The sequence below is a fragment of the Mobula birostris genome, chromosome 2 (assembly GCF_030028105.1).
Source record: "Mobula birostris isolate sMobBir1 chromosome 2, sMobBir1.hap1, whole genome shotgun sequence".
NCBI classification, from domain to species: domain Eukaryota; kingdom Metazoa; phylum Chordata; class Chondrichthyes; order Myliobatiformes; family Myliobatidae; genus Mobula; species Mobula birostris.
The window spans coordinates 230,326,765-230,349,180 of NC_092371.1; the positions used below are offsets into that span (position 1 = coordinate 230,326,765).

Below are 22,416 nucleotides of genomic sequence, written 5' to 3' on the forward strand. Positions count from 1 at the left end.
GCATCCCATTGAGCCAGGGTATTGCTGTTGGATTTGATGTGCAGTCCTCCAGCTGAGTGAACTGACTGACTCAGTGACTCTCTATGACCAAATTTGGTCTTTAAGACTTTCAGATGTATGCCAAATTTCTGTATTTCACAGCATCTATGGAAATCCATAAGACCATAAGACATAGGAACAGAATTAGGCCATTCAGCCCATCGTCCACTCCACCATTTCATCATGGCTGATCTCGGATCCCGTTCAACTCCATACGCCTGCCCTTGACCAATCAGGAATCTGTCAACTTCCGCTTTAAATATACCCATCGACTTGGCCTCAGCCGCAGTCTATGGCAGAGCATTCCACAGTTTCACCATTCTTTGGCTGTAAAAATTCCTTCTAATCTCTGTTCTAGAAGGTCGTCCCTCATTTTTTAGGCTGTGTCCTTGAGTTCTGCATACCTGCACCATAGAAAACTTCTGGTAGGTTTCAATGAGATCCCCCCACATTCTTCTAAATTCCAGTGAATACAGGCCCAACATTGCCAAACACTCCTCATATGTTAACCCTTTCATTCCAGGAATCATCTTCATGAACCTCCTTTGGACTCTCTCCAATCCTTTCAAAGATATGAGACACATCCTTTCTGAGATATGGGGCCCTAAAGTGTTGACAATACCCCCAAGCGCAGTCTGACTAGTGTCTTATAAAGTTTCAGCATTATATATTCTATTCCCCTTAAAATAAATGCAAAAATAGCATTTGTCTACTTTACCACAGCCTCAACCTGTAAACAAACCTTTTGGGAGTCTTGCACAAGGTCTCGCAAGTCCCTTTGCACCTCTGATATTTGAATTTTCTCCCCTTTTAGGTAATAGTCTGCACTATTGTTTCTTTTACCAAAATAGATTATCATACATTTCCCAACATTGTATTCCATCTGCCACTTTTTTGCCCATTCTTACAATTTGTCTTAGTCCTGCTGCAATTGCATTGCTGCCTCAGCATAACCTACCCCTCCATCTAGCTTCTTATCATCTGAAAAATTGGCCACAAAGCCATCAATTCCGCTATCTAAATCATTGACAGACTATGTGAAAATTAGCGGTCCCAATGCTGATCCCTGAGGCACACCACTAGTCACTGACAGCCAACCAGAGAAGCATCTGCTATCTCTTCAGCAACATCTTTCAGGACTCTGGTCCAAGTAACTTATCCACCTTTAAGATGTTTCAGTTTGCCTGGCACTTTTTCCTTTGTAATAGCAATGGCATTCACTCCTGCTCCCTGACACTCATGGACCTCTGGCATACTGTCTTCCACAGTAAAGACTGAAGCAAAGTACTTATTAAATTCATTGCCATTTCTTTGCCGACATTGCTACCTCACCAGCCTCATTTCCAGTGGCCCAATATCAACTCTCACCTCCCTTTTATTCTTTATATAACTGAGAAAACTTTTAGTATCCTGCTTTGTATTATCAGCTAGTTTGCCCTCATATTTCATCTTTTCTCCTTATAGTTTTTAATTACCTTTTGTTGGATTTTAAGATCTTCCTAATCATCCAACTTCTTACTCACATTATATACCCTTTCCTTTGCTTTTATACAGTCCTTCTCTTCCCTTGTCACCCATGGTTGCCTAGCCCTATCAATTCAGAACTTCTTCAGTGGGACAAAGGGCCTTGTAATCTACTTCCAGAAACCTCAGTCACCTCTGTTCTGCTGTCATCCCCACCAGTATCCCCCTCCAATCCATCTGGCAAGATCCTCTCACATGCCTCTGTAATTCCCTTTATTCCACTCCCATACTGATACATGTGACTTGTGCTTCTCCCTCTCAAATTGCAGTATGAATTCAATCATATTATGATCACTGTCTCCTCAGGGTTGCTTTACATGTCCCTAATCAGATCTGGGTTATTACATAACATCTAATATAGTCGTTCCCTGAGTAGGCTCAATCACAAGCTGTTCTAAAAAGCCATGTCATAGGCATTCAGCAATTTCCCTTTCTTGCAATCTGACACCAGTCTGATTTCCCCAATCCCCTTGCATATTGCAATCCCCCTTATTACATGTCCTTTCTAGCTCCATTTTCAGTCTCAACCCCTCATCTTCGCTACTATGTGGAGGTCTATATATAGTCCCCATAATGGTTTATTTACCTTTGCAGTTTCTTAACTCCGCCCACAAAGATTTCAACATTCTCTGACCCAATGTCACCTCTTTCTAATGATCTAGTTCCATCTTTTCCATCCGGTAGAGCCACACCACCGCCGAAGCCCTCCTGCCTGTCGTTTTGATACGAAGTTATATCCTTTGATGTTAAACTCCCAACTATGACCTCCTTTCAGCCACAACTCAGTGATGTCCACAACGTCATACTGACCAATCTCTAAATGCGCCATGAGTTCGTCCACCTTATTCCAAATGCTATGCGTGTTTAAATTCAGCACCTTCAGTCCTGCATTCTTCACCCTTATGAATTTTGCCTCTGTGGTACAACTAAGTTCTTTACTCCATCTGCATTTGTACCCAATCATTGGCCTGTCCTTCCTTATATTCATATTATATATTGCATCCATTTAATTGTAAACCTGCTGGGTCATCTCAGCTCTATCATACTGGTTCCCACTCCCCCTGCTATATTAGCTTAAACCTTCAACAGGTCTAGCAAACTTGCCCACAAGGATATTGGTCCCCCTCGGATTCAAGTGCAACCTGTCCCTTTTGTACATGTCACACCTGTCCAGAAGAGCTCCCAGTGATCCAGAAATCTGAATCCCTACCCATGCTCCAATTCTTCAGCCACACATTGATCCGCCACCTCATCCTATTCCTATCGTCATTGTCACATGGCACAGGCAGCAATCCCGAGATTATTGCCCTTGAGGTTCTGCTTCTCGTCTTCCTTCCTAACTTGCTTTTTCTACCTGTGTCATTGATACCAATATGTACCCCGACTTCTGACTGGTCACCCTCCCTTTTCAGGAATTGTGAACGTGTTCAGAAACATAGTGGACCCTGGCACTTAGGAGGCAAACTACCATATGTGTTTCCTTTCGCATCCACAGAATTGCCTATCTGTCTCCCTAACTATAAGGTCCCCTATTACTGCTGCCATTCTCTTCAGTTTCCTGCCCTTCTAAGACACAGAGCCAGACTCTGTGTCAGAGGCACAGCCGCTGTTGCTTCCCCCAGGTAGGTTCCCAGAGAGGGACAGCCACGGGGTACTCTCCACTATCTGACGTTCTCTCTTCCCTCTATTGACATTTATCTGTCTCTTGAAGCCTTGAGGTGACTACCTACATGTTGCTCCTGTATATCATCACTGTACTTTCCTTAACAAGCTGAAGGTCATCAAGCTGCAGCTCCAGTTCCCTAACATGGTCTCTAAGGAGCTACATCTCGATGCACTGGCTCTGCAGGCATACCCTCTAGTCTCTCAAGAGTTAATCAGAAAAAAGAAATAAGAAATAAGGAATGAATTTACCTACCCTCCACCTGTTCTCACCGAAGCCTTGTTGAGCCAAAGCCTTACTATTCTAACTTGGGCTACTCCGACCAAGACTGCTCCCATGATGAGTGCTCAGCTAGACAGTACCTTTATAATATCTTGTCCGTGACATAACACTGGAGTATCTATTGTTGCGGTTTTAACAGCTGAATGTCTGCAGTTTTGATCAAAATCATTGGCAATAGTCAACAATCTGGCCCATTATTTTCAGTTAATGACTTTGCAACAGAGTTATGTAAATGAGAGAAATAACAAGTTTTCAGATGCATAGTCTGTAGGAGGGTAGAGCAAAGGGAATGTCTGTAGTAGATGAAGAGTGACAGAGGGATGAGACGAAAGGAATGGTAATAGAACAGATTGATAGGAGAAAAGTAAAGAGTTGGATTCCAGAGGTGTGGTACATCTGATTGCCTTTGATACTCAGCTGAATATGGCATTAAAAAGCTTAATAAAACCAAAGTGGAAATTGTTTTTATTTAATTCACAATAGAATAAGGAATAAAGAAGGGTCAATTATTCAAATAAACTTCTTATGATTGAATAAATTATTTTCTTATATAATCTAGAATCAGTATCTCTGATGGACTTGTTAGTTCTGTTGATCCGTATGATGTACCAGCACCCAGACACAGTACAGACTGGAAATGTTAAACAAACAGGTAATAATAAGCTACAATGTTTTCTTTGCAAAGCATTCTTAATAATGAAAAAGAATTAATGCAACTAAAACTTACTAGAAAATGCTAGAAATCTACATAAGGTTCTAGCAATATTTGAAGAGTGAAGACATTGATGTGTTCCAGGACCTGTAATCAAATCTGTTATATCAGACAACCTTCTGTTTGTCAAACCTTTGCTAGAGTTGATAGTCTACATTTTTACTTTTCAAAGGTTCAAAGGTCCAATTTAATGTCAGAGAAATGTATACAATATACATCCTGAAATGCTTTTTCTTTGCAAACAACCACGAAAACAGAGAAATGCCCCAAAGAATGAATGACAGTTAAATGTTAGAACCTCAAAGTCTCCCCCCAGCTCCTCTCCCTCCCATGCGTAAGCGGCAGCGAGCAACAATCCACCCTCCCCCCACTGGCAAAAGAAAGCAACGGCACCCAAATGCTTTGCTTTTCACCCAGTATACAACGTACCACACGTGTGCTCTCCCTCCCCCCTCCCTCCCCCTCTCTCTCCCCCTCTCCCTCCCCCTCTCTCTCCCCCTCTCTCTCCCCCTCTCCCTCCCCCTCTCCCTCCCCCTCTCCCTCCCCCTCTCCCTCCCCTCTCCCTCCCCCACCCCCCCAATAAGGGAGAAGGTGGTGTCTCCGTTTTCCCAGTGATTAGGGAGACATTACAAACAACTCGCTGGTTTACGATGTTAAAAGTCCGTTATGTTGCTTTTTTCGAGCTCTGTGCCAGAAGATCTCGAAGATCTCAGGTCTTTGGGCACACAGCAAATATCCTGACTCCCCCTGACACCAACCCTCAATCTGCCCATCCCTAAAGCCCCGAGATCCCAGGCTTCCAAATCCAAACTGGACTCTTAGGCCGAGCCCTTGGTGTGCCGAACAACAACGGTTGGTTATGAAACCCCGAGAGCGGATCCCATTCTCACAAGAACCCAAGTCAGCGTGTAACTCCAGGTCAGAGTCTTCCAAAGAACCCTGAAAGGGAAAAATAAAGGTATTAAAGATGGAAATAGAGCTGTTTCCGAAGATGCAAGCAAAGGAGTTGCCGTTTAGCACCATCTTTACTCCGCTCCGCCTCTTTATGTTACCTTGTCTACCATCATAATCCATAAAATTGTGAGAATTCTGGGGCCGAACAATCATACTTATCAAATATGTTTTCATTCAGATTTATATGCTCCTGCGAATCTTGTGATGGAAGTATTGCGCATGTTATGTGGCGGAAAAGAGTGTGCTACAGAATGCCTGTACAAGAGTATCATTATTGATTCCCTTCTTTTTCCAATACTCACATTGCTGAAAGGAAAACAGGTACAGTAATTTCTACAAATGTTATCATTTCTTTTATTATGTTGACACTTAATTTTATTCACCTCAATTACATCTCCTCTCTGTCTCCCTTATAATAAATAAATAATCCCATCCTGTCCAATCTTGACTTGTGACTATATTATTCCTCTGTGTAATGTACTGGCAGCCAGAATTTACTCAATATTCAAGCTTAATAACAATAGCAAGAACCCTCTCATGATCTTTCTTTTATATTCTATACGTCAGCATCCCACATGTCATTTTAACTGTTAATATGGTGTCCCCACTGTTCTCAATATCCAAAATCTTATTCATTTGAAGCCATCTTGCACCTTCCCAAATTTATTACAACACACTTTCCTTTATTAAATTCCATCCCTATGTTTCTTCGCAACTGATCAGGACACCAATAGGTACAAAGTTATTCTGTTCCCTGTGCAGTACATGGACAAGTTTTGTATCATCCGCAAGCTTCACCAACTTTGCTTAGTTTCCTTTACATTTGATCAGTTGAAATAATATTTCCTGAAGAGCAGTACTTTAAAGAATAATAGAACAGTTGCATCATAGGAAATGGCTATTAAATCTTATTTAACCTGCATTAGTTCCATGTTACACTCACGTACTTTTTCTCCATTGCCCTTCAAGTTCTTTCTTCTTATGTGTCTGTACAGTTCCCTTTTGATTACTCCATTTGAATCTGCATCCATTCCTATCAATAACATTTTTCTTACTACCACTTTGTTATCAAAAAAAATCAATTCTCATTTCACTTTCTGTTCTTTAGTTTTCATCAATCCATGATCCCTAGTTCTTGATTCCTCCACTAATGGGAGTAGTTCCCCTCTATCTATATACCCTTTATAAAATTCCTTAAAATGTATTTGAAATTTTACATAAAATCTATGAAAATACTACAATAGCATTTATAAGATTAATTTTAAATTGCTTTTTTAGATATTTTAGTTTATAGTAAAAGTTATATTAATTTGAAATTTTTTGAAATGAATAGATAATTACCTGTAATGAAACAGTGTTGATAAACATAGCCGATATTTTGGCAAGGATAGCCTCTACAGACCGAGGACTTACGTTGCTACTTTTTGGTGAAAAAGACAATGGTGTTGCAACAAATAGGTAAGAAAGTACACAAAACTTAAGCGGAAATACAGTTTGCCTATGGTTAAAATCCTTACTCTTTTGTCTTGTGACAAATCTCTCGGGATAGCACAGTTTCACATGTTTTTAGTTAAATCATTAAAATGTTGTCGCCTCGACCTTTTGTTTTCAAATGAATGTACATATGCCATTTCCAGTTGAAAATATTAATGGGCAGTTACCTAGCAAACAGAAATCTTAAGTAAAAGATTCTTAAGAAATTAAACATTGTTTTTTGAATAAACTATGCATCATAAGAATTTTCTATATTTTGCCAGTCTTTCTGCTGCACATGTAATTGCTGAATTTACCAAAAGGCTGCTGGATGGACAGCTTCCAGCTTTAGATTACACTGAGGCATCCTCAGCTCTGAAGGGGGCTTTCATTTTTGTCTGCCGTCAGATGTACAATACATGTGAAGGTCTCGAAGTTCTGATGCCCTATGGTTTACATGAATCTATCTCTAAAGCATGGAAGAAGGTAACACATAATAATGGCCTACATTGTAATATGTATTTCTTCTGAAAATCTTTTACTTTTCTTCAGATCTTTATTTTCTGTAAAAGCATCGTTTAACAGAGTAGAGAGATTAAGATAATGATCAAGCTGAAGAAACTGAATGAACTGGAACTGAACTGAATGTAATCACAAAGCAGAGATAAGCTGCATGTTATTCCAAGTGTTGTGCTTGTTACTGGACTGGAAATTGATTGGAAATTATATCAGTTCTGCAGCAAACTGTCAGCGTTTACTCCCACACCCCACTTTATGTTAGAAAATTCAGGGCACATCCCACCCACAAGCACCAAGACGCAAAGCTGCTGACTAACATTTGCTGCTAATTTCCCAGCTGGGTTTTGGCATTGAACCTCCAAGTAAATCCTCTAGTGCGATTATGAATTTGCTCAGTTTCCTAGTAGCTTTCTGAATAATTGGCCTGTAGAACCTTTGTTAGATTTGACCTATTATGGGAGCAGCCTTGTCAGTTCTTTTCAAAAGAGAGGAATGGCTAAGAGGGAGAAGATTGTTGCATTTTTTTTAATTCTTTGAATTTGATATTTTTAAAAACTGACTTAGTTTCCCCTTTTATATTTTTAAATAATCATTAAATTGTCCAGTTGATTTCTAACTGCATATCACAGATATTCAGTGGTATTCAAAGTCCTTGATAACTTTCACAGCCAGTTCCTCATAATTCATTTAGAAAACTCCTTCCTAAAGGAACTATAACAAAGTTATGAACCAGCTAAGCAAAACAAGTTTAAAACTTTTTATAATATCAATAAGATGAATGCCTGCCTCCAAATTCTCAGTGGCCACATTTCATTATGGAACATTATTCTCCTTAGCAAGAATGTGAAAACTCCAAGCGTCTCGTACTTTATGATATTCCCTGCATTAATCTTTTTGCCTATTAAGAGAGGCTGAAAAGATAAGAGGTGAATACTAATAATACAAAGGACTCTCATTTACTATATAATGAAGTAGTGTAATTCATTTCCCGAAGCACAAGTAAAATTGACATTGAATAAAAATGGTAGTTGACATACGACTTAATGTGCGTACCCTTTGTGTTTCTAAATTAGTGTATCATTACTTACTGGATTCATTATTATTGGTGATCTGAATATTTTTTAAGGGCCATTTGCTTACTAAACTTATACTCTATATTTTGTAATCTCATTCATGACCTAATTTCAGGCTTTGAGAAAATTATATAGTTGTTGAAGTAGCTGTAATATTATTACAAATTCTTGTTTTCTAATTGGATGTATCATCATGACTTTCTTATGCTGTTGAATATTACAAAGTTAAAATTTATTTTTTGCATGTCAGACTTTTCTAAGATGGACTGAGGTTATTATGAATTCAGTTGAAGAGCAGTTCTTTCGTTGTACTTATTTCTAACATTAATTTGTGAATCAGGCCAGTTTACTCACAGAACGAACACCAACTCCTGTAGCAGGAAGTGAATCAGGCTCTACAACAGCTCAGGAATTGCAAAACATGTAGGTATATCTGAATTGTTGTTTCAGAATTATTTGTGGTCACAATGATTAACAATATTTATCTTGTAGTCTTTATTTTAAATTCTGGTGTCCACCAGATGAAACCACTGCTTTGCATTGAATATGAAGACTAGTCGTAGATTTCATAATATATGATTCAGTCTGCCTCCCTATTGCTAAGATAGTTTTATTTTTCAACAAAACTAATACAAATTAGCATTAAGGCAGGAAGTCTGTAACATCGCACTATCATTATATTATGTCATAAAGACCATAAGACATAGGAGTAGAATTAGCCCACTTGGCCCATTGGGTCTGCTCAGCCATTCCATTATGGCTGATTTATTATCCTTCCCAACCCCATTCTCCTGCTTTCTCCCTGTAAACTTTGACACCCTGTCTAACCAAGAAGCTATTTACATCTGATTTAAATATACTTAATGACTTGGAACATCATTGAAAGATCATTACTAATGCCTCTACTGTCTCTTGAGCTGCCTCTTTCAGAATGCTTTGGTGTAGTCTATCTCAGTGGTCCTCAACCTCCGGGCCACGGACCGATACCGGGCCGCGAAGCATGCAGGGGTGCAGTGGTATCTGGCGCACACCCAGCGCATCTTTAAGAAAAAAGCCGAAATAAACAAGCTAATTAATTAGGTGCCACCTGGCACGTAAATGTTGGCCCAGATCAGAGGCAATTGCCGATCCATCACCTCTGATCTGGGCCGACATTTAGAATCTTTTCTGTGCCTTCTGAATTATGCTCAGCAACTCCAGCCATTGTTCTGTGCTCGGTGTCAGATGTGGGAAGTCCTGGAGTCTCCCAGCCTCCCGGACGGCCATATCTGCACCCTTTGTGTTGGCTGCAGCTCCTAAGGGACTGCGTTATGGAACTGGAGTTGCAGCTCGATTACCTTCGTCTGGTCAGGGAGAGCGAGGAGGTGATAGAAAGGAGTTATAGGCAGGTGGTCACACCGGGGCCACGGGAGACAGACAAGTAGGTAACAGTCAGGAGAGGGAAGGGGAAGAGTCAGGTACTAGAGAGTACCCCTGTGGCTGTCCCCCTGAACAGTAAGTACTCCTGTTTGAGTACTGTTGGGGGGGGTGGGGGGACAGCCTACCTGGGGGAAGGAACAGTGGCCGTGCCTCTGGCAAAATTCCTGCTGTGTGGCTCAGAAGGGTAGGGAAAGGAAGAGAAAGGCAGTAGTGATAGGGGACTCTATAGTTAGGGGGTCAGACAGGCGATTCTGTGGATGCAGGAAAGAAACTCGGATGGTAGTTTGCCTCCCAGGTGCCAGGGTCCGGGATCTTTCCGGTCGCATCCGCAGTATCCTACAGTGGGAGGGAGAACAGCCAGAGATCGTGGTACATATTGGTACCAATGACATAGGTAGGAAAAGGGAAGAGGTCCTGAAAACAGACTACAAGGAGTTAAGCAGGAAGTTGAGAAGCAGGACCGCAAAGGTAGTAATCTCGGGATTACTGCCTGTGCCACGTGACAGTGAGTATAGGAATAGAATGAGGTGGAGGATAAATGCATGGCTGAGGGGTTGGAGCAGGGGGCAGGGATTCAGGTTTCTGGATCATTGGGACCTCTTTTGGGGCAGGTGTGACCTGATCAAAAAGCACGGGTTGCACTTCAATCCCAGGGGAACCAATATCCTGGCGGGGAGGTTTGCTAAGCTACTGGGGAGACTTTAAACTAGAATTGTTGGGGGGTGGGAACCGAACTGAGGAAGAGGCGGTTGGCTCACAAATAGAGAAAGCTTGGAGACAGTGTGTGAGGGAGGATAGGGAGGTGATAGAGAAGGGATGCACTCAGACCGACAGTTTGAGATGTATCTATTTTAACGCAACGAGTATTGTGAACAAAGCGGATGAGCGTAGAGCGTGGATCAGTACTTGGAGCTACGATGTAGTGGCCACTACAGAGACTTGGATGGCTCAGGGACAGGAATGGTTACTTCAAATGCCGTGTTTTAGATGTTTCAGAAAGTACAGGGAGGGAGGCAAAAGAGGTGGGGACGTGGCACTGTTGATCAGAGATAGTGTCACAGCTGCAGAAAAGGTGGACGTCATGGAGGGATTGTCTATGGAGTCTCTGTGGGTGGAGGTTAGGAACAGGAAGGGGTCAATAACTTTACTGGGCATTTTTTATAGGCTGCCCAATAGTAACAAGGATATTGAGGAGCAGAAAGGGAAACAGATCCTGGAAAGGAGTAATAATAACAGAGTTGTCATGGTGGGAGATTTTAATTTCCCAAATATTGATTGGCATCTCCCCAGAGCAAGGGGTTTAGATGGTGTGTTTGGGAAGGTTTCTTGACACAATGTGTAGATAAGTCTACAGGAGGAGAGACTGTACTTGATTTGGTATTGGGAAATGAACCTGGTCAGGTGTCAAATCTCTCAGTGGGAGAGCATTTTGGAGATAGTGATCATAATTCTATCTCCTTTACAATAGCATTGGAGAGAGATAGGAACAGACAAGTTAGAAAAGCGTTTAATTGGAGTAAGGGGAATTATGAGGTTATCAGACAGGAACTTAGAAGCTTAAATTGTGAATGGATGTTCTCAAGGAAAGCTACGGAAGAAATGTAGCAAATCTTCAGGGGATATTTGTGTGGAGTTCTGCATGGGTACGTTCCAATGAGACAGGGAAGTTATGGTAGGGTATAGGAACTGTGGTGTACAAAGGCTGTAGTAAATCTAGTCAAGAAGAAAAGACAAGCTTACGAAGGGTTCAGAGAGCTAGGTAATGTTAGAAATCTAGAAGATTATAAGGCTAACAGGAAGGAGCTTAAGAAGGAAATTAGAGCCAGAAGGAGCCATGAGAAGGCCTTGGCGGGCAGGGTTAAGGAAAACCCCAAGGCATTCTACAAGTATGTGAAGAGCAAGAGGATAAGATGTGAAAGAATATGACCTATCAAGTGTGATAGTGGGAAAGTGTGTATGGAACTGGAGGAAATAGCAGAGGTACTCTATGAATACTTTACTTCAATATTCACTATGGAAAAGGATCTTGGTGATTGTAGTGATGACTTGCAGCGGACTGAAAAGCTTGAGCATGTAGATATTAAGAAAGAGGATGTGCTGGAGCTTTTAGAAAGCATCAAGTTGGATAAGTCGGTGGGACCGGATGAGATGTACCCCAAGCTACTGTAGGAGGTGAAGGGGGAGATTAGTGAGCCTCTGGCGATAATTTTTGCATCATCAGTGGGGACAGGAGAGGTTCTGGAGGATTGGAGGGTTGCGGATCTTGTTCCCTTATTCAAGAAAGGGAGTATAGGTAGCCCAGGAAATTATAGACCAGTGAGTTTTACTTCAGTGGTTGGTAAGTTGATGGAGAAGATCCTGAGAGGCAGGATTTATGAACATTTGGAGAGGTATAATATGATTAGGAATAGTCAGCATGGCTTTGTCAAAGGCAGGTCGTACCTTATGAGCCTGATTGAATTTTTTGAGGATGTGTCTAAATACATTGATGAAGGAAGAGCAGTAAATGTAGTGTATATGGATTTCAGCAAGGCATTTGACAAGGTACTCTATGCAAGGCTTATTGAGAAAGTAAGGAGGCATGGGATCTAATGGGGCATTGCTTTGTGGATCCAGAACTGACTTGCCCGTAGAAGGCAAAGAGAGGTTGTAGATGGGTCATATTCTGCATGGAGGTCAGTGACCAGTGGTGTGTCTCAGGGATCTATTCTGGGACCCTTATTCTTCGTGATTTTTTATAAATGACCTGGATGAGGAAGTGGAGGGATGGGTTAGTAAGTTTGCTGATAATACAAAGTTTGGGGTGTTGTGGATAGTGTGGAAGGCTGTCAGAGGTTACAGAGGGACATTGATAGGATGCAAAACTTGCCTGAGAAGTGGCAGATGGAGTTCAACCCAGATAAGGGTGGAGTGGTTCATTTTGGTAGATCAAATATGATGGCAGAATGTAGTATTAATGGTAAGACTCTTGGCAGTGTGGAGGATCAGAGGGACCTTGGGGTCCGAGTCCATAGAATGCTCAAAGTAGCTATGCAGGTAGACTCTGTGGTTAAGAGGGCATATGGTGTATTGGCCTTCATCAATTGTGGAATTGAATTTAGGAGCCGAGAGGTAATGTTGCAGCTATATAGGACCCTGGTTAGACCCCACTTGGAGTACTGTGCTCAGTTCTGGTTGCCTCACTACAGGAAGGATGTGAAAACCATGGAAAGGGTACAGAGGAGATTTACAAGGATGTTGCCTGGATTGGGGAGCATGCCTTACTGAAACAGGATGAGAGGTGACCTGACAGAGGTGTATAAGATGATGAGAGGCATTGATCGTGTGGATAGTCAGAGGCTTTTTCCCAGGGCTGAACTGGCTGCCACACGAGGGCACGGGTTTAAGGTGCTTGGGAGTAGGTACTGAGGAGATGTCAGGAGTAAGTTTTTTCGACAGAGAGCGGTAAGTTTGTGGAATGGGCTGCCGGCAACGGTGGTGGAGGCGGATATGATAGAGTCTTTTAAGAGACTCTTGGATGGGTACATGGATCTTAGAAAAATAGAGGGCTGTGGGTAACCTTAGTAACTTCTAAGGTAGGGACATGTTCAGCACAGCTTTGTGGGCTGAAGGACCTGTATTGTGCTGTAGGTTTTCTATGTTTCTATGCTTCTATTGTTATTCTGCCGTCATCCCTGCTAGTGTCCCCTTCCAATTAACTTTGGCTATCTCATTTCTCATGCCTTTCTTTTTACTCCATGTCATTCTCTTTACTCCTCTGTAATACTGACACATCTGATGTTATCTACACCTTCTCAAACTGTAGGGTGAATTCGATCATATTATAATCACTCTCTCCCAAGGTTCCTTTACCTTTAGCTCCCTAATCAGATACACCACACCCAAACCAGAATCACCTTTCCTCTAGTGGGCTCAAATATAAGCTGCTCTAAGAACCCATCTTGTTGGCATTCTACAAATTCCCTCTCTTGGGATCCAGCATAAACTTGATTTTCCCATCTTCCTGTATATTGAAATCCCACATGGCTATTATAAACTACCTTTTCTATTTCTAGTTGAAATTTATATTCCAAATCCTTGCCTCTGTACAAAGGCCTGTATATAACTCTCATCAGGTCTTTTTACCTTTACAGTTTCTTAGCTCTACCCACATGGATTCTACATCTTTCTGTTACCTGTGAAGTATTGGTTTGAAAATATGCCCAGTGACTGATTTTGAAAGACTTTCCACCAAAAAAGTTGTAGAATTGTCTAAGTAATGTCAAAGTTTAGTCGCCAGAAGTGAGGGTATGCTGATTATTGCTTTGGGAGTTGTATGAAATGAACTGCTTTTCTTGCAAAAAGGGGAAGCTATCTTTGATGCTCAATATTGTGTGGAATTCAGGAGAGTACTCTTGTCCACAAACAATATCTCCAGCATAAATTAATGCATCTTCTTAGCATCTTCAGGATATTCTTTTGTTTGTTGCATGTTTTGTGTCTTGCTCAACTTCTGTTTTCCTGAAACTCATGAAGGGTTTCAGCCTGAAATGTCAACTGTTTACTCTTTTCCGTAGATGCTTCCTAGCCTGCTGAGTTCCACCAGCATTTTGTGTGTGTTGCTTGAACTTCCAGCATCTGCAAATTTTCTGATCTTTATGTCACATTGATACAAGATTGGATGTGTCTTATCAGCCTCAACAGATAAGAATTTGAAGTTTGTGTCCAGATTTCTGAGAATTTACATATCTACTAGTTTGTTGAAACAAACAGATCTTGCAGTTACGATATGCCTAGCCAACAATAAGGCAAAAATGCTAAACATCAAGCGTAAATTACTCACAGAGCATATTTCTATATTTATTGCCCGAGCAAAGATCTTGCAAGATTAACCAAACATTGAGACACTTGCTGGGTTTTCATTACTGACGAAAATTTGATTATTTCCACAGGCAGACATTTACAAGGTGGCAAAGGCAAAGATCTACTTTCACATTACAGAAATTTATTTAAAATATTATACTTAACTTTAGAAAAAGAAATTCTAATTCTGTTGACTGAAAATTTAAAAGGTCGGGAAGAACCAGCTGGGTAAATGCCTCCTCAGAGACGGTACAGAATGGGTTGGCTTTAACTAATGAAGAGTCTCAACCCAAAACTTTTTATTGCTCTCCATAGAAGCTGCTTGACCTGCTGAGTACTTCCAGCGTTTTGTGTGTGTTTTACTGTGGGCCAGCTTTACTGGTGGTGTCACATCTTGTGGCTGGATAATACAGCAAAATTGTTTAAGAAATAATCAAAATTACTGATATTTGTCTAAAAGGGCTACTAGTAAACAAATAAATAAACAAAATTGTTACTGATGTTGATACTTAATGGTTTAAGAAGTTTAGAATGCCTTATGTTTTTATCCTTGTATATGTTGCCATTTGTCAGTTGAATAACATGTCTCAATTTGCCAGCTAAGACATAATAAAATGAAATCCTTTAACTTTCTTGTCAGGATGATCTTGGAAGAAATGCTCCTGGACAATCTGCTAAACTTTGCTGCCTCTCCAAAAGGATTATTACTTCTGCAGCAAACTGGAGCAATCAATGAATGTGTGAATTATATGTTTAGCAGGTTCACTAAAAAACTTCAGGTTTGTATAGACTCAGCGGGCACTAATTTCTTGAGAATGAATGGATCTATATTAGGTGTCTACAAAATAATGTAACCATCTTTCTGGAATATCATTTGATCATTCTATCCATTTACAATAGATTTCTATTTCAAAACATATTTGAAAATTCATTCTTTTATATGGCTCTTTCTCTGATACTCCACCTTTGTATATCTATGTTCTTACCTGTCTCTGCATAGTTTATATATTGTATTTTTAGAATGGTTCTCTACTTTTTCAGGGCACAGCCACTTTGTGAAACTCTTCTGTTTTTAGTTAACCTTTTGCATTGTCTTTTAAGTATGCTGGCAGCTTCCGTAATATGTTTTTGTTTCAATTTATCACCAAAAAATATCTTATGAAAATTATATGGTCAGATTGGTTGTTCCCTCTCAATTTCCGTAAGAGTTGCCTTTTTATCGTGGCTGATCCATTTCCCTTCTCAGCCCCAATCTCCTGCCTTCTCCCCATATCCTTTCATGACCTGACCAATTTTTTCTAAATTTATATGCCAGCCATCTCCAGAGACCATTTTATACTGCTTTTATCTTTACTTTGGAGCACTTGCACTAACTACAGCTCATTCTACATCTGCAGCATAGGATGAACTGAACTGAGTTTCAGACTTCCTGCTCTTTGTGTTATCTGGTGTATTTGCAATGCTGGGCTTTGTACTTCTGAGTTGTGAGTTGGATCCTGCTTTAGGTGTTGAACTTATAAGGCAGGAAGTTGTTGTGAGATGCTAACAGTTCCACACTGACCTGCTCAAGGGTTACTTGCTTATTGTTTAATCAGTTAAACAGTGGAAGTAATATTGGAGACATTTACTTAAGAATTATCTTTTATTTAATTACTTCCACCTGCATAAGTTTAGCTATTTTTGTCTTGTCTGTTCAGGAAATAATATTTTGCTTAGCTCTTAGCCAGTACCAATTAAAGGAGTAATCTTTGTCTTCTTGACAGTCCTTGCAGTTTGAAATTACAGAATAATGACATATTTCATTAATTTACAATACACAACCTAATTTCCAGTTGTAACATTTTAATAAATATAAAAAGTCCAGATTACAGATAGGAAGCCATTTATTGTCAGATAATATGTAGTTTAGACACATTTTACAGTCAGTAATGAGCACCGTTGGTTCCTGATGATTTTATTTGGAAAAGATCTAAACTTTCCTCAGGCAACACTATCAGGAAATTTTCAGAAGCCACTGAGAGTAAGATTACAATTATTGTGTGGGGTGCTCAATTCAATTCCCATTCGGAAACTTAGTCAGAGCAGTCAAAATTGTGAAAGGAGTGGAATGTTGTTTGAGAAATTTAGAAGCCATCAAAATTGATTAAAAACTTTGAAAGAAAAAATGAATTTTTTTTTACAGAGGAGATTTACTAGAATCTTACCTGGGTTTCAGCACCTAAGTTACAGAGAAAGGTAGAACAAGTTAGGTCTTTATTCTTTGGAGCTTAGAAGGTTGGGGGGGGGGGACTTGATAGAGGTATTTAAAATTATGAGGGGAATAGATAGAGTTGACGTGGATAGGCTTTTTCCACTGAGAGTAGGAGAGATTCAAACAAGAGGACATGAGCTGAGAGTTAAGGGGCAAAAGTTTAGGGGTAACACGAGGAGGAACTTCTTTACTCAGAGAGCGGTAGCTGTGTGTGGAATGAGCTTCCAGTAGAAATGGTAGAGGCAGGTTCGATTTTGTCACTTAAAAAAAATTTGGATAGATATATGGACAGGAAAGGAATGGAGGGTTATGGACTGAGTGCAGGTAGATGGGACTAGGTGAGAGTAAGCGTTCAGCACGGACTAGAAGGGCTGAGATGGCCTGTTTCTGTGCTGTAATTGTTATATGGTTATATGGCTATAATATACATATTCCTCAATTTTAATTTTAAAAAATGGTATATTTTTCAAATACTTTTTCATAATTTATAAGCTAATCAGAGTTTTAAAAATTCCTAGAAAAATTTAAAAAGCTATTTTAAAATTAATAACCTATCTGACAGTCTGAAATGATCTGAGACACACACGGCTGTTCTCCATGCATATCAAGTGGGAAAAAAAACACTTATGCCTACCTGGACCAAACAGGTTTTTTTTGCTGTGAGATTGAAATGTGAATTTAGGCTGTTTAGCCCAAGTTCCTTTCCCTGTGCCAAATCCCATGAGAGACCTGCAGGCCAGCAACATGTTTTCAGGGTTTTCATACAGAAAAATTGATATCAAATTCTCCATATTCATGAAGTTGCCATCATTGTAGCATATTCTAGAATTGATGTAGAAATTTACCTACTTTTCACTTAATTTGGCAGGTCAGTAAGTGTGAAAAGTTTGGATACGGAGTAATGGTTACACAGGTAGCTGCAACAGCACCTGGCATTGTGGCATTGCAAAGTTCAGGTAAATATTGAAGTTCACCAAATCTTGAATGAAAGGGAAGAGGTTTAATTTGAGTGAATTGTTATGAGCATTCTTTGTGCTTTTGGTGATGTGTGTGATGATATTATGCTAATGCTATGTTTGGAATATGATAAGTGACCTTAGATCGCATTATCATGGAAGTACATATCACTGGGCACTCATAAGATGCTATATTTACTTTGTTTTGTAGCTTTGACGTCGAACATATGTAGCTAAGCAAGTTACTTAACCAAATGTTCGGGCTTGTCCACCCTATCAATGCCTCTGAATTCCAGAGCCATGGATCTTTTGATCAGACATAGACCTTTCTACACAGAAATGTTCAGAAAGAGATCAGACCATCTGATCCCCAATATCCTATAATCCTTCCTGATGTACGGCTGTAGCTGTAGTTCCTGGTCCCCAATCCTTGATCCTTTCACCAAATGGTTTGATGTCCACAATCCCTCCCCATTTCAAATGCTGTCCTATTTCCCTCTGTTCCCCACATTGGTGCCATTCTTATCTACCTTCTCCACTACAAGTGGCATCCAGATCTACACTCCCCACCATCACTACTGACATTAAAATACCTATTGGCTGGAGTACAGGCCTACCATTTTTGAGTGCGGGTAAGTTACTCGAAGCTCACTTCCCTGTCCCTAGCCTTGAAAGAGGAGTGCTAAATATCACCTTTAGGATGAAGTAAGATTTCCAGACAATTGGATACAAAAATTGATATTACTGAATCTATGGAAAATAAAATAGGAATTATGGACATACTGACCATAATCTTTCAGTCCTCCTAAGACAGACATCTTATACCAAAGAGAACTGAAGTAGTTCAGTGAAGAGAAGTACCATTAAAAGGACAGGAGAGAGAGAGCTGTTAGTATATTGTTACTTGGGGATTGTTTTACAAACAATAATTTAAGTAAAAAGACCAATTATTTTGATAGTGACAATAATCTTCCAGTCCTCCTGAGAGGAGCCTGACAGTACATATCATTTTTCATGAATTTGCATTTCATATCAATGCGGTAGGATGAGTAGCAATCTGGATACAGAATTAGATTAAAAAACAGATTTGTGGTGAATATATGTTTTCTTAGACTGAAGGTGATCATCAGTGAAATTATCTAGGATTAGGTCCTAGGACTGATGATATGTTTGCTTCCAACAAAAGAATGTGGAAATCTCCAAATCAAACTGGGTTCAAAGGTTTGTAAGTAGCAGTATAAAAGTTGAAAGCTATTCAGTTTGGCCAGATACACATCAACACTAACTTGATCTAAGCTGCAGTATTCTATCAACTTTATTCCTTGATTTTCACATAACCTTTGTTTCTTCGGTAGTTTAAGTGCCCATTTCAAACTTGGCTTGCAGATTTGGCATGATTAGATTCTGATTTTTCAAATGTGCTGCCATTATTTCTATAACAAATGATTCTAACATTTTTTCAACAATTAGGCTTATCAGTCTCTAGTTACACACTTCTTGTCTGTCTCCTTTTTTGGATCCAATAGTTTGATACTTCTCCGGAACATAGAAGAGTACAACACAGAAACAGGCCATTCGGCCCACAATGTTGTGCTAAACCGGCTAAAAAGCAAATCAAAAACACCCAAGCAATCTTCCACCTACACCATGTCCGTATCCCTCCATCTTCCTTAGATCCATGTGCCTATCCAAGCAGCTCTTAAAAGCCTCTAATGTATTTGCCTCTACCACTCTACCAGGCAGTACATTCCAGGCATCCACAACTCTATGAGTAAAAAACGTACCCCTCACATCTCCCTTGAACGTATCCCCTCTCAACTTCAATGTATATTCTCTTCTATTAGACATTTCATCCCTGGGAAACAGATACTCTCTGTCCACTCTAACTATGCCTCTCATTATCTTGCCTCTCATTACCTCTATCAGGTCTCCCCTCAGCCTCTGATGCTCCAGAGGAAACAACCCAAGTTTATCCAGCCTCTCATAATAGCACATGCCCTCCAAACCAGGCAGCATCCTAGTAAACCTTTTCTGTATCCTCTCCAAAGCCTCAACATCCTTCCTATAGTGCAGATGTGACATAAACTGGGTTTTATGAAGTAGCAACATAACCTGATTTTTTAAACTCAATGCCTCAACTAATAAAAGCAAGCATTCCATCAGTCTTCTCAACACCTTATCAACCTGTGTAGCCACTTTCAAGGAGCTATGAACATGGATCCTAAGATCTCTCTGTTCAGCAACTCTCTTAAGACCCATGCCCTTAACAGTGTACTGTCTCTTTGCATTTATCCTATGGAGATGCAATGCTTACATTTATCTGGGTTAAACTCCATGTGCCATTTCTCAGCCCTTATCTGCAACTGTGGATAATGAAGTAGGTTTTCAAAGCTTGCAGAGAGATTTAGGCCAGTTAGAAGAGTGGGCTGAAAGATGGCAGATGGAGATTAATGCTGAAAAATGTGAGGTGCTACATTTTGGTAGGGCTAATCAAAATAGGACATACATGGTAAATGGTAGGGCATTGAAGAATTCTGTAGAACAGAGGGATCTAGGAATAATGGTGCATAGTTCCCCGAAGGTGGAATCTCATGTGGATAGGGTGGTGAAGAAAGCTTTTGGTATGCCGGCCTTTATAAATCAGAGCATTGAGTATAGAAGTTGTGATGTAATGTTGAAATTGTATAAGGCATTGGTAAGGCCAAATTTGGAGTATTGTGTACAGTTCAGGTCACAGAATTATAGGAAAGATGTCAATAAAATTGAGAGAGTACAGAGGAGATTTACTAAAATGTTGCCTGGGTTTCACCTCCTAAGTTACAGAGAAAGGTTGAACAAGTTAGGTCTTTATTCTTTGGAGTGTAGAAGGTTGAGGGGGGACTTGATAGAGGTATTTAAAATTATGAGGGGGATTGATAGAGTTAACATGGATAGGAATTTTCCATTGAGAATGGGGAAGATTCAAACAAGAGGACATGAGTTGAGAGTTAAAGGGCAAAAGTTTAGGGGTAACATGAGGGGGAACTTCTTTACTCAGAGAGTGGTAGCTGTGTGGAGCGAGCTTCCAGCAGAAGTGATTGAGGCAGCTTCGATGTCGTTTAAAGTTAAATTGGATAGATATATGGACAGGAAAGGAATGGAGGATTATGGGCTGAGTGCAGGTCGGTGGGACTAGGTGAGAGTAAGAGTTCGGCACGGACTAGAAGGGCCGAGATGGCCTGTTTCTGTGCTGTAATTGTTATATGGTTATATGGTTAACTGGTTTATATCATGCTGTATTCTTTACCAGTCTTCTATACTATCCACAGCTCCACCAATCTTTGTATCGTCCACAAATTTACTAACCCACCCATATACATTTTCATCCAGGTCATTTATATACAATACAAATAGCAGAGGTCTCAGCACAGATCCCTGCAGAACTCCACTAATTACAGACCTCCAGCTCGAATAAGTCCCTTCCACCATTACCCTCTGCCTTCTATGTGTAAGCCAGTTCTGAATTCAAACAGCCAATTTGTCGTGGATCCATGCATTGTAGTTTTCTGGATTAGCCTCCCATGAAGGACTTTGTCAAACACCTTACATCCATATAGACAACATCCACTGCCCTACCCTCATCAATCTCTCTCACATCACCTTGTCAAAAAACTCAATCAAGTTGGTAAGGTACGACCTGCCATTTACAAATCCATGCAGGCTCTTCCTAGTTAGGCCATGGGTTTCCAAATTGTCATATATCCTATCCCTCAGAGTTTTCTCCAGCAATTTCGTATAACTGACATGAGACTCCTTGGTCTATAATTCCCAGGATTTTTCCTTGTTCCCTTCTTAAATAGAGGTACAACATTATCCAGTCGCCAGTCCCCAGGACCTCGCCTGTGGCTAGAGAGGACATAAAGATGCTGGTTAAGGGCCTAACGATTTGCCTCCTTCAATAATCTGGGGCAAATCCCAGCAGGCCCTAGGCACTTCTCCACCCTAATACTCATTAGGAGGCCCAACACTTCCTCCTCCTTGACCTCTAAATGCCCTAACATACTGATACACTCAGCACTGTTCTCCTGGTCCTCCATATCCTTTTCCTTGATAAATACTGAAGCAAAGTACTCACTAAATATCTCACATATTCTGTACGTCCAAGCAAATGTTCCTCCCTTTATCCTTGAGTGGTCCCACCCTCTCCCTTATTATCTTTTTACTCTTAAGGTGAATGCCTTGGGATGCACCTTAATCTACTTGACAAGGACTTTTCATGGCCCCTCCTAGCTTTCCTAATTCCTTTCTTTTGTTGTTTTTTGGCTTCTTTTTACTCGTGCTTCGTTTGATCCTGACTTCTGAAGCATTACTACTTTTTTTTCTTGACTAAATTCATTACCTCTCTGGCCATCCAAGTTTCTCTTATCTTTCAATCCCTGTCCTTCCTTCTAACAGGAATATACCTTTCCTGTACTCTGTGCAATTAAACACCTTCCATATGTCTGATGTGGACTGCCAGAGAAAAGATATTCCCAATTAATGCTTCTTAATTCCTGCCTAATGCCCTCATGATTTGCACAATTCCAATTTAAAACTCTCCCGCAAGGACCATACCTATCCTTTTCTATAGCTATCCTGAAAGTTAAGGGGTTGTGGTCATTGTTCCCTAACTTTTCATCCAATGAATGGTCAGTCACCTGACCAGGCTCATTAGCCAACTCCAGTTCTCA

At 40.4% G+C, this 22,416-nt stretch overlaps 1 protein-coding gene across 2 annotated transcripts in view; it reads left to right on the forward strand.

Annotated features, from left to right (window-relative positions):
- Window positions 1–22,416, forward strand: part of tbc1d32 (TBC1 domain family, member 32) — a 241,352-nt gene that overhangs the window by 113,758 nt on the left and 105,178 nt on the right. For both annotated transcript variants that reach the window (XM_072279190.1, XM_072279195.1), the window contains exons 14-20: window positions 4,068–4,160; window positions 5,353–5,495; window positions 6,508–6,632; window positions 6,932–7,133; window positions 8,580–8,662; window positions 15,141–15,279; window positions 17,620–17,707. In XM_072279190.1, the coding sequence (XP_072135291.1) occupies window positions 4,068–4,160; window positions 5,353–5,495; window positions 6,508–6,632; window positions 6,932–7,133; window positions 8,580–8,662; window positions 15,141–15,279; window positions 17,620–17,707 (873 nt within the window). The remainder of the gene's footprint in view (window positions 1–4,067; window positions 4,161–5,352; window positions 5,496–6,507; window positions 6,633–6,931; window positions 7,134–8,579; window positions 8,663–15,140; window positions 15,280–17,619; window positions 17,708–22,416) is intronic.